The 12,704-nt window shown below is 49.1% G+C and overlaps 1 protein-coding gene across 5 annotated transcripts in view; it reads right to left on the bottom strand.

Annotated features, from left to right (window-relative positions):
- Ttc7b (tetratricopeptide repeat domain 7B) overlaps positions 1 to 12,704 on the bottom strand; it is a 190,113-nt gene that overhangs the window by 26,466 nt on the left and 150,943 nt on the right. For all 5 annotated transcript variants that reach the window (XM_026780674.1, XM_005343452.3, XM_013346495.2 and 2 more), the window contains 2 exons: positions 10,409 to 10,549; positions 2,718 to 2,920 (listed from right to left, as the gene is read on the bottom strand). In XM_026780674.1, the coding sequence (XP_026636475.1) occupies positions 2,718 to 2,920; positions 10,409 to 10,549 (344 nt within the window). The remainder of the gene's footprint in view (positions 1 to 2,717; positions 2,921 to 10,408; positions 10,550 to 12,704) is intronic.

The raw sequence follows: 12,704 nt of genomic DNA on the forward strand, positions 1-12,704 counted from the left end.
ACTGCCTAGACCCATTTGATAGGCCAACCCTTTGGTAGGCGGAGAAAACAGAACAGAATGCTGGGAGAAAGAAGCTGAGTCAGAGAGTTGCCATGATTCTCCCACTCCAGACAGACGCAGGTTAAGATCCTTCCTGGTAAGCTAGCTCGTGGAGCTACACAGATTATTAGAAATGGTTTAGATCAATATGTAAGAGCTAGCCAATAAGAAACTGGAACTAATGGGTCAGGCAGTGTTTAAAAGAATACAGTTTCCGTGTAATTATTTAGGGGCATAAGCTAGAGCTAGCCATGTGGGCGGCTGGGTGATGGGGACGCAGCCCCGCTGCTCCTATTACAACATACGAGGAGTGGAGTATCTGCCTCAAAGTCCCACGAGTAATGAATAACAGCACTGGGGCTCTAGCCCAGGCCTGTCCGGAACCTTAGCCCTGGCCTTGCAATAACCTCTGAGCACCGTCTTGATCTCTGAGACATGGAAACATGGCTCTGCTTTAAGTAGCTGGTCTTGATGTTTCAGGGCTGCAGAGCCTGTGGACTCCAGGGACTCTCGGTGGGCACTAGAGGACCTAGCATGCCAGAAGGGAGACCTGCCCTCAGCTGTGACAGGGAGCTGGAGGAGCCCAGGCGAGGAGCACCGTGTACGAGATCACCAGGAAGGAGTCTCTGAGCACAGGCACTCTGCAAAGCTGCAGAGCAGGAGGAACAGAACTGCCCCAAGTCTGCTAACCTCTGCTCTCAGCTGCCTTCAGTCTGGGTGGTTTCCGAAGACACCAGGATACACAGAAAAGGGCCCTGACCACCCAGGTGGGTAGTATCTCCAGGCCTGATGAGGCTCAGAGGCCTGTCTCACTTCAGGGACACCTGGCTGGCCCTTCAGAAAGGAAAACACTTGTCAGGAGCTGGGGGCTTGAAAAGCTCTAAGGGGAAAACAGAAACCTCTCCTGGGGTGACTTTCCTATTGATCTTTTGTCTCAAGTGTTCCCCTTGGGGATGAACAAGAAACACGTCTCTGAATAATTCATAGGCCCTGAGGTAGAAAGAAACATGCTACTTCTTTTTTCAATAAGGACTGGGCACTTTGTGTTTAATCCTTCTGCAACATCTTAACCAAAGCTGGAAGCTCTAATACACCCCTCTTTTAACAGTGAGACAAAAAATAAAAGCCAGGTAATATCTTTAATCAAACAGACTAGTGTTCGGATAATATGTGAAATTATTTATAAAGCTGCATTGAGTTACAGATTGCTCATAAAAAGAATCTGAAAAAAAGTGAGTGACTGTAATTATTACCAGGCTGGATTTATTGTTGAAACCAAAAATGACTGCCTCTTGTTTCCTATTTAATGAACACCTACTAGGTACCAGGAACTCTGCTGAGCTACCGAGTCGCTTTGTTTAGTTCTCGCACAAGCCACCAGGGTAAATAGCAGCCCCAAATCACAGAAATGCCAAGGTTTTTGGAGACTGAACAACAAATCCAGGTTCAGTTCAGAACTACCCTCAGGCACAAGTTCCCTCATAAAAAGCATTTTTAATTCGTCAACTTTGTCCTAACAAAGCCAGCAGTTCTAGCTCAGTCCTCACACTGCTCAGCACTGGTAAACTATAGAGAGACCACAGCGACGGCTATGGTATCCTTAGGAGCACATTTAAAACTACACCCTCTCAGCTCTGGACACATAGCCAGTCTAACACAACTTCTTGCAAAAAGGTCATGGAGGCACAGAGAGCTTCCGAACCCTTCTTGGGCTTAAAGAGAGTGAGAGGCACCACTAGGACTGGATCTGTGTCCCGGGATTCTGTGCCCCATGCCCCCCCTCACACATGCTGTCTGATGATAGCCACGAGCTCCCCAGAGCCACAGATGTGAAAGACACCAACCTCACCTTTCCTGCAAGGCAGTCCTCTTTCCTGCGGACTATTAAATGAGAGATGCCCTCTGCTAAGAACCAAATGATCTCAGAACTTGAGCTTGGAATACTGGTCCAGAGGAGGCCCCGTGGCTTTCCACCAGCTTAGAACACCAGATAGAGCCTTGTGTTCAGTCAGAATCCCACAGAAAGGAGACACAGATGGGATGTTTGGTTGGAAAGGACATCCTATACACATCCCTGATGGCCACAACCTTGTGGAATGATACCAAGATGGCAAGGGGCCTACTCTAAGGCCTCTCAAAGATGGCCTATCCCTAGGGGTGGAGGGTAGCAGGGCAATGTGCTCCTCTTCTGTCTTGGGTAACCAGAGGAAGGGCATATGGATTTCTGAAATTGCCACAGGTACACACAAGGTAGCACCTGGCCAAACATCTCCCCTCTATAAAATGGGCTGCTCCCCACTGGCCAGTGTCCTGGAGATAAGCTGGATCCTCCAGCTTCCTCAGAGTAAGAGGCCTCTGAAATCTCTAGTATGGACACTCCCTTAAGGCGGCTGCTGCCAGCAGTGCAGAGGCCCAGATGGCAATGATGGTGACCAACACTGAGATTGTCCTTAACTTAGAGCCATGGGGTGATCTGTCTTGCTGACCTGATTGCCCCACTGCACCTAGTACGACCTTAGTAGGACAGTTGAGGCTGGGTACCATCATCTCCAAAGGTAACACAGGAACTGACTGCTTTGTGCCATGTGATGGTTCAACAGGCTAACTGTATTCTGATGCACATGGGGATTGAGCCCCAATCCAGGAAATGGAAGTCCTGGCTTTGGTCTCAGACTCACCAGTCTCTGCATGCTCTTCACATGGGTGGGGCTGATGGATAAGGCTTCTTCATACCACCGCCGGGCCTCATCGAAGTTTCCTCGAAGCTCCGCAACCTGGCCCCGCATGTATAGCACATTGTGGGACATTGGGAAGAGGTTGGCAGCTTCTTGGGTACAGGCTGTGGCTTCAGCAGGCTTTCCAATGCCAATGTAGACTTCAGCTGTGGGTGAAGAGCAGACAACAGATGCTGTCCCAAATCACTGCCCTCAGAGACCCTGTGGCAGCTGGTATTCTGCTTGGGGACTTTCACATTCTAGGAGTCTGGCAGGGCCCAGAACCAGCTGCCCTCTACCCCACTGGACATGGCTACAGGCCAATAGTCTTTTATGCCCAGGTCACTTGCGCTTTGGTCCTTGAAGGGCACACATATGCCACTACCAAACCGATGGCAGTGAGGTCCTCCTGGGCTCTGCCCCAACCTCTAAGGACAGTTGTCCCAGGGCCCTTCAGCATAAGGCAGAAGCTGCCCTTGGCTCTGCTCATCACAGAGAAAGGGCAGAGATGAACGCAAGGACAAGTGGACCAGAGGCATACAGCCCCACGCAGAGAAGTGGCTCTGCCCCACAGAGCTTGCTCTTCTGAGGGTAAAAGCATGACAAAGGGCCTTCTGGGGGCTTGGTACATGCGGAAGGGGTATTGATTATGAAACTCAAAGAAGAAGTCTATTAAAGACATCTATGAAAGCTGAACTTGGATTAGGAGCTGGCAGGATATCTATCTTTCAAGTCACCTGTGAGTGGCAGGCAGCCTTGAGAGTAAGCACTGGCTATTCCCTGTCACTTGGCAGACAGAGTTGGCTATAGAATCTATGATCCCTCCAAACTTTATTTTATCCCAAACTCCCTGAAGAAGGACACCACAGAGGGCAGGGGTGTGCTAGCCTGGCATGCAAAGGTGCTGAGAGTATGCCTGTGTGTTCTCCGGAACTTTCTCTTTCATTCAGAATTCAAGTGGGTTTCATGTTATCCTTCCAAGCCATCAGGGCCCAGGAGTCCCCATCATGCTCAGACCTCATTTCGCCAGTGTTTTGCTCTGTCTAGGGAGGGGCCGGCAGGGAGTGGAGGTAGAAATTTTGTTGTAGTATTGCCTCCCCCTGAGTATTTCCGAGACAGACCTCAATGATGGGTCTGCAGTCCCCAAGCTGAGCGTAGCCCAGGCCCTGCCCTCATGGATAGCCTAGCCACTGTCTTTGCCAGGTCCTTAGCCTCACAGCTTCTATTTGTCTCTGAGCCTCTGCCTGCTGTGCCAGTCTGCCAAGAGTGATTCCTTTCCCAGGGTTCAGTGAGAGAGAGAGGCACACTCTTCACCGCACCATGAGACACTTCACCCTTTCAGGCCACGACCCAGCTCTCCTGACTCAGGAGCTTTCCCAAGTGGAGTCACTCCTTTGGAGACCTTGACTCATCAGTGTGAGGAGCCAGAAGGCTGCAAGGCAGAGCCTCTTCCTGCCACCACACCGACGAAGTTATGTTCTTGTCACACCCACTCTGAACCCTGGGCTGGGTCTGAGCCTCCCACCCAACTCTCTCACTGTCTAAGAAATTTGTACCTCCACACAATTCCCATCTTTGGGATGCTGAAGGTCTTTATTGGGTTATCCGAATTGTCATTAACATCTGTGCCAGCCATTTTGTACACCCCGGTCTTCTCATCCCACCTGCCTCTCCAGCTCCCCTGTGCTGACTGTAGGGATTCTTATCACAAGGCATCTGCAGTTTCTCTGCCTCTCTTCCCACCATCCCATCTGGACCCTGGCAATAATCTGCAGTCCAACACTCCACTAACGCCCATCTTGTCTGGGCTGCCAGCACCCCCCTCCCTGCAGGTCCACGGGATTATTTGTCTTTATTGTGCCACACAGCCTCCTTCAGAAGAGTTCTTCCTGGCCTGGGGAACTGATTCAGTGGGTCAACTTACTGCACAAGCATGACCCCAGTTCAGATCCTCAGGGCCCATGTAAAAAGCCAGGTATGGCTGTGCACGTCCAAGCCCCAGCTGTGGGGCGGATTAGAGATAAGAAGGCCGCTGGGACTTGCTAGCTTGCCAGCCTAACAGAAAATGTGGATTTTAGGTTCGGTGAGGCTGTATCAAGAAAGCAGGGTAGACAGCTGCAGGAAAGACACCCAGAAGCCTCCTCTGGTCTCCACCCACCAGCACACACAGGCACAGCCCTCCCCCACACACGGATGTACACACACTTGGACTGCACTAGTGATTAGTGTTTGCTGCATGTTGACCATGTCCCTGTGTGATCTAGCGTGACTGTTCCAACTTCTTCATCTGTTCAATGGGACGAGAAATAATTTGCCTGTGTCCTCCCATGAGCAAGAGGCCGGAGTCAGAACCATGTGTGCAGGGATCAAACATGTAAACACGCTCTCATGGAGCGACATGCCCAGTCCTTCCCTTCCTTTTGTTTTAGGGTCTCACTAAATCAGCAGGTTGATTGTGACAGGCCTGAATTTGCTTTTGTCAGTAATTTTGTTTCAGCCATGAGATAAATACCAATCCTATACTCTGAGCTTCCGTCCTTGGCTCCCACCCTTGCTGTCTTCTGTCCCCTCCACACTTACTTGGAGGGAGCTTTTAGAACCCCATTCAGATCTTCGAGCTCTTCAGGGCTCCCAGGCTGGAGTTCGAAGATCTAATGAGGCTACTGGGAACAGTCTAATGTGCATCACCCGACCCTGGCCACAGTCCTCGCTGCCTCCCTCTGGGTCCCATAACTGCATTTTCTTTAAGTTTCATGCCAAAGCTTTTGGCTCTCGAAGTGTCTCTCAGAGCCCGTGCTGTGGCAGCACTCTCGGGCTGTGCCATGCAGGGTGGTGCTGCACCTCTCTCCATTGTTCCTGACCAGTGCTAACCAAACTTCTGGTCTGTTCGAATGTACTCTATTGCTTCCTGCTTCTGGCTTTGGCAAGACCTCTTGTTCCCAGGGGTCACAGGAGCCGCACTGTTTGTTCTCGGCACTTGGCACATGGAAGCCGCTGGCTTCTGTAGCTGCTGCTCTGCATCTGCAGGCCCTTCCTAGGCAGGGACTGAGTGTCTGTCTCCATGACCACTGCACTGCAGAGCCTGGCACACAACCAGACACTGACAGCATTGCATGGAACCACTGAAGGTCTGAGCAGGGCTGTGGGCTGCACACTTGGTTCTGAATTTAGGCCTCCCAACATGTGAGCCTTGCAACCTGAGACGAGCGACCTGGCAACCCTGCCTCAGTTATGACCAGGACGAGACACGTCACAACACAGGGCTCTTGGCACAGTATCCGAGCTAGACTTTGTGCTTCCTAAGTGCCAGTTATAAGGAAGGTAAAGACTATTAACCCAAATCCCCACAGATGGAGAAGAGGCTGATGGGGCAGGGCTGATCCCCAGAGCTCTGTGTCCAAGACACCTTTGTGTAATGGCCCATTTACCACGTGTCTAGGACATCTTCATTTCCTCATGATGGATGAACCACAGTTGCCTCTAGATTCTGCTGATGCAACCTCATGGTGGCTGAGAGAAGCTGAGGAGGGGAAGGGGTCAGGCTAAGGAAATTATGACAGTATCGCAGCTTCAAATCCCCAGCAGAAATCAGAAAATCTGATCTTGCACATCTAAGAATAGCTGCTGGTTTCGGCTGTGAGAGGTGCCAAAGTAAAAGCTATAATTATTAGTGAGTAACAAGCAGAAATTAACCACCTACCGCAGAGGCATTTTTAGCTGCCATCCCACTGTGGGTACCCAGAAGCTGCCTGGCTTGGAAGGGGTCTGGCTGGGCTCTGAATTCCTGGAGCTGTCTGACTGTCCACAGTGAGGCCTGCTGAGTTTGGGAGAGAAGGGCTCACTCAGCTGCAGTGGGTCCATGCTGAGGGGCCACCCTGCAGTGTCACCACTGTACTCTAGCTCTCCCGGCTTCTGCCCATGCTCACAGCTCTCTAGTGGGGCTCCCCTGCTGCAAGGTCTCTTCTCTGTGGGAGACTGGGTACTAATGATGTCATAAGATTCTTGGCACTTTCAGGAAAAAAGCAAAAGCTAGGAAGCTGCTTTCTAAGTATCATGGGGAGCTCACAGGCTGCAAGCAAAGATGATTAAGTGTAATCACCGGGGGTGGGGGCAAATGCAAAGAAAACAGAAGGACTGGGGAGATGGCTCAAATAGCCAAGTGTTTGTCTTGTAAGCCTGAGTACCAGAGTTTAATCCTCAGAACTCACATGAAAAAGCCAAACATGATTGCATGCTGGTAGCATCACTGCACTGGGCAGCAGAGAAAGGGGGGTTTCTGGGATTTCTTGGCCAGTTAGCCTAACTCAGGCTTGTGAGGGACCCTGCCTCCAAACAAACAAACAAATAAACATAAAGGCAGACACTATATGTGGGATGAAGGCCATGGTTGTCCTCTAGCTTCTATGTGCACGCACACATGTGCATCATTGCACACACACACACACACACACACACACACACACACGGGACACAAGTGAATTTCCTGAACACAGAATAAGTGGTTTCTGAGTGAAAAGGAGATGCTTGATATCTAAGAAGATAAGTGGGCAAAAGCCATAAGCAGCCAATGAAAACACCACCTTTCATGCATCCAACTGGCAAAGATTCGGGGTTTTGAAAATGCATGGTATTGGCAAGGAGATAAGAAAATACAGTCACATGCTGTTGATTGGAATAGAAACTGGTACTGCTCTGTGGGAGGACTACATTTATCCAAATTAAAGAGTGTACACCATTTGACCTATCAGATCCACTCTTAGGAGTTGGCCTTAGAGACACAGAACAACACATATCAGAATACTGAAATACTGTCTGCAATGGTAAAGTATGAGAAATGATGATGACGCTAATCCAGTGTCCCGCTGACATCATGATCCTCCCTACCATGGAACTATAGCATGCAGCGTTAAGAAGTGTAAGTCAGCACTACATGGGCTGACACACAATGACCTCCTAGACATCGGAAGAGGACATGGGGAGAGGGCAACAGGGACAAAGCAGGTCCCAGAACTAGCACCAGTGTCTGTAGCAGGTGACACAGGCACAGGGACAAGAGGAGCCTTCCCACTTTACATCTTTCCCACCTGTTCAGTGTGCACTATGTTAAGTATGTTGCCTGAAATTACTTAGATTTGTGTCATTGGTCGAAACAACCAAAGAACAGTCATGCACAGCCCAGGCTGTGTTGGAAGTTTGCAGCCCTGCAGTCAGGGCTTCCAAGACAATGAGGAGGTGGTGAGGGGAGGGAGTGCCTACCGCCCAGGAAGAGAAGGGCCCTCAATAATCAAGCATCCCTCACTGCACGCTCCAGCTGCCTGTTCCTGGGGTTCTTGTGTCATGCTCACAGTTTCTTGCAGTCAGAAATATGGCCCAGAAACCCTGATACGCATGGCTAAAACCTGACACTGTCTCAGAGAAACCTTGCTCTCCTGAGAGACTCAAACCCAGGCAACCTCCACCACAGGCTCCCGTCACAAGGTCCCACCAGGAAAACTGGACAGCTAAGTACAGGCCCATGAACACCACAGAAACAGCGCAGCTTCGGAAGGCAGGCCCTGCTTGGTTCTCTAAACCCTGCAGACTGTATGGGATCTACAGCTGTTAGGCTTGATGATGGACACAAAGCCCTGATGTCACTTGGTCTCCAGAAACTGTCAGAGGGAGGCGATTCACCTTACTTCTCGGAGCAGTCAAGCACAAGGCACACGGGTGAACCCCGCAGTTCAGGGGCCACCCATTTCCTTCTACTGCCACTCCTTTATGGGGTGTGCAAACACAGAAAGAGCTGACAGTGCACAAATGCCCTCATCCACCCACATGACACACTATGCTCACTGTATGTACACATGCACATCTGCCCAGAGGCTGGGAGGCAAGATTAGCATCTGCTTTCCATAGTTCCATCCCAGTAACCTGCAAAATGCTAAAGTCACACCCATTAGCTAGTAACGAGGGCATTACTCTGAGCCACAGCAACAAAACTGAAACATTGCTCTAAATGTAATCTGTCGTTGAGGTCGCCACTACTCTAGAAAGAGCTATAACATTTCCTTCCCAGGAGTCATAGAGGGCCATGCAAACAGGGGCAACAGCCCTGGACAACTGAGTGGGGCCAGGGGTGCAGTGAGGTGGGATGGGATGTCAGGACTGTCTAGGTCAAATTTTCTGGCATTTTGTAGTGCCCAGTTTTAAGTGTTCTAAGAAGGGCCTGGTGAGATGGTTCAGTGGGCAAAAGAGATTCCCATGCAAGCCTATGTGCTCTTTCAAAAACTAGACTTCAAGTCCATGGAAAAGACAGCTCTGACCTGTGCCAGGCTTCCTGGTCTGGTCATTAAACAGCACTCTGTCCCCTCTCTATCTTCTGAGGTCACTGTCCATATTGGTGGCTGAGCAAGATAGTATCAGACTCCTGTGACCGGCTGTTGTGGAGAAAGCTGGGAAGTGGCCCCTCCTGCTGGGTCCTGGCTCTCAGAGGCAGCCTGTCTTGACCTCTTCGGGGAGTGGGTGGAGGACAAGGAACAATCACACACATGCATGAATCAGCCTTCTTCTGTACTTAGAAGAATATCATTTGCTAATTTACAGCAGTTGTTATGGGTCAATTAAGGATGCTGACACAGACAATGCAGATGGGCTGGCCCCGTGGCTGGCAAGCCAGGTGAAGCAGCTATGCTTGCACACACACACATCTGCTAATGGGGACTCACAAGGCAGGACACACAACTGGCCCAGAGAATGATGGCATTAGTAGAAGGACAACTTGTGGTAATGAGCACCCTTCCTAGTGAGACTTGGACTCTGAGCACATTTCCTGGCGGTGATGAGCCCAAGAAGGGTCCACCAGGGTCATGCAGATAAAGGGGTAAAACTTGAAAGAAAGGTTACTTGTTGCAGAAATAGAAATATGCATATACACTGACAGTCATCACTTTCTTGGGAGCTCGCTGGGGGTAGCCTTGTGCAGCCAGCTACTGCCATATGAAAGCAGGGCATACGGGATTATACTTCCTCGGGGGGCAGCTTCCAGAATAGGGGCTGCTGCTACTGCTCCTAACTCCCTGCAGGCTACCAGGCTGTCTCTGGAGGGAAATGGGGACACCAAACATATTGCCCTGCCCTGGCTTCTTTAGAGGCATCTGTGCCACCAACACTTCCTATGCCATTGCTGGAGACTCAGAGAGCGGACGGTGAGATGTGCTAAAGCATTGTGTTCCTTGACCCTTGGAGATGGGTGCTATCCTAATCCTCCATGCAAACAGAGGCAGAGAGGTGGGGCAGGGCTGGATTCTTCTCTGTCACCTATAAAGACAGCATGAGGTGCAAAATACTGGCCCTTCTATAGTGCAACAAACCCCAACCTGCAAATTCCTCAGGGGTCCTCAGTCCAATTTTCTACTGAATGCCTATTCTGTATCAACTGTAGTCACTGAGGAAGGATGAGGAGAGGCATGGTAGCTCATGGCCCCTGTACAGATACAATATCAGTTTGGTGCTTGGTCACAAAAGCTTTAAGTTCTCCTAAAGGCTGGGGGATTCTGGGCTAAACAGCTGACTGCGCCTGCAGAATCTAACAGTCTTAGGATCAGCAGCAGGTTGTGAGAAAGGATGGGTAAATGAAGAGGCCCGTGGGGCCAAGGGCTAAGTAAGAGCAGTACCTGCATGGAGCCAGATCTGTGCCAGCGTCATCCAGGGATGCAGCGGGCCCTGCTTGGGGGCACTGCTCTGCAGAGACGAGGCCACTTCTGACAGTGCTTGCTCCACTCTTGAGGCTGCTACGGATGTGGCATGGACAGAGCCTGTGGGAGGTTTCAAGACTATGTTAGGTGTTAAAGTGGGGGACCACAAACTATATATCTAACCAATGACCCCCCTCCCAAACACAGACATGAGTATGAACATACACACACCCTTTCCCCAGGATGCAAGTTACTGTTCTTAAAGAAATGGGGGGGGGAGCCATGATGGCCTAGTACCTTAGTTTCCCCCTCTGTCTAGCTGACCCTTTAGTCCACACACAGGGCACATGCTATGCTAAGCACTCTCCAGGAGCTCAGTCGGGCATGTGAGTGCTGGGGCAGGAGGGGAGTGCAGCTTGACACACAACAGGAACCCAAGATTAACAAACAGCATCAGGGATGGAGTACAACGGCACTACAAAGCACCCTGTTCTTAGGGCCTAGCCAGCAGCAGGGAAAGGCCATGCTTCTTTCCTGGTATAGTATCTGGAGTAGACGGCTGGCCATTCTCAAGACAACCCAACTTCCTTCAAGACATGGGCAACACCATGGATGGAGAATCAAACTCTATGACTTGACTAAACACCGAGAGAGTACACGCTTGCTTTGTACACAGCATTGCCTGTTGTTAAGGCTGACACGGGAGTAGAGGAGGATGGCCTGGATGCTCGGGCTTCGAACACACACCTATTTCCTAAAACCTGCTTTCCTGAAAGGCTATTGGGCACATGTACCAGACAAAGGCATAGTTATGGTGCATTAACCAAATATGGAATGGGGGCCTGATGACTAGAGCCCACAGCCTTAACAGGAGCTTGTGCCCCACATCTTCCCAACACTCAGTCATAGAGGTATGGCTCAGAACTGAGAGGAAGGTTCTGTTATTTCAATTTAGAACCATTCATATATATAGTATATATAAATATATACACAACATTATTAATTTATCACTTATCAGGAAGTTTAGCATGGAGACAAATATCACAACATTGATAGTGGTAACAACTATGAATTCAACATTTACAACAGTGAAAAACCATGTAAAAATAAATGCTCAAGATAGAAAACAATCAAGTTCACCATATACTGGGTAATACAAAATTGTGAATATAAAAAATATCTCAGTTGGGCTTTGGGATGAGCTATTACTTAGTCACATTATTTATTATTATTATTATTATTATTATTATTATTATTATTATTAATGGGTTACTTCAGAGGCTCGGTAAGCTAGCATGGTATTTCATGCCTCCAATCCCAGCACTCAAGAAGCTGAGACAGTCCTGTGAGTTTAAGTCTAGCCTAGGCTAAGTAGTAAGACGATCTCAAAAACCAAAAACGAGACAAAAAGGAGATGTCACAGCAACAACTGGTCATCCATATTATTTCACTGCTTCAACAAGGTAGAAAGGTGGATTCTTCTAAGTGCATTCAGATTTTTGATGGGAGTTTGGTGGACAGAATCCAAAAATCTATGGAAGGAAAGCCATTCTACCATCCATGGATAAACCCTGACCAGACAGGCTCTGGACGGTTCTGGAGGGACACCAGCCCCAGGAGCCCTCAAGGTTCTCCAGAGAAAGCTGCTGCCCAAGAGTAACTGATGACATGATGATACTTCACAGGGGAACCCCTGGAGCCCAGCCAAGGATCTACGCTACTTTACACAAAATATGCTGTAACTTTTATGTGTGTGTACATGTTCATGTGTGTGTTGGTGCATATGCACATGTGTAAGTGAGTGTGCGACGCCAGGGGACACCTTGTGTTTTGAGACAGAGTCCCTCACTGGCTTGGAGGTCTCTGGAAGAGGTCCTCAGAGCCCCTTCAGAGGCTAGAAAATCATGAAGCCCCCAAAGATATTTACTGGGCTTTGTCTACTGATACTGCACACTAGGAACTAAAACATGCTCAACATGTTCACTTATTTAATTATTTAAAGATAATAATGCACTATGGCTATAGAAAAATGGTACAAACTTTGTCCCACAATCTACGGATCCCTTGCTAAAGATCTGTGGCTTTTGGAGGAGCTAATGTTGATTTTTTTTTTTTTTGTTTTTTGCTCAAGAAAGGAACTACATGGTTCTTACTAAACTCCTGCCCAAATTATTTTTCTCTGCAATATCTATAACATGACAGAATTATTAATGTTTAGTGTAATAATAATCCATGATGATGGCAATAGTGGTGATGATGGCGTTGATGGCAGAGG

Source organism: Microtus ochrogaster, chromosome 1 (genome assembly GCF_000317375.1).
Source record: "Microtus ochrogaster isolate Prairie Vole_2 chromosome 1, MicOch1.0, whole genome shotgun sequence".
In the NCBI taxonomy this organism is placed as follows: domain Eukaryota; kingdom Metazoa; phylum Chordata; class Mammalia; order Rodentia; family Cricetidae; genus Microtus; species Microtus ochrogaster.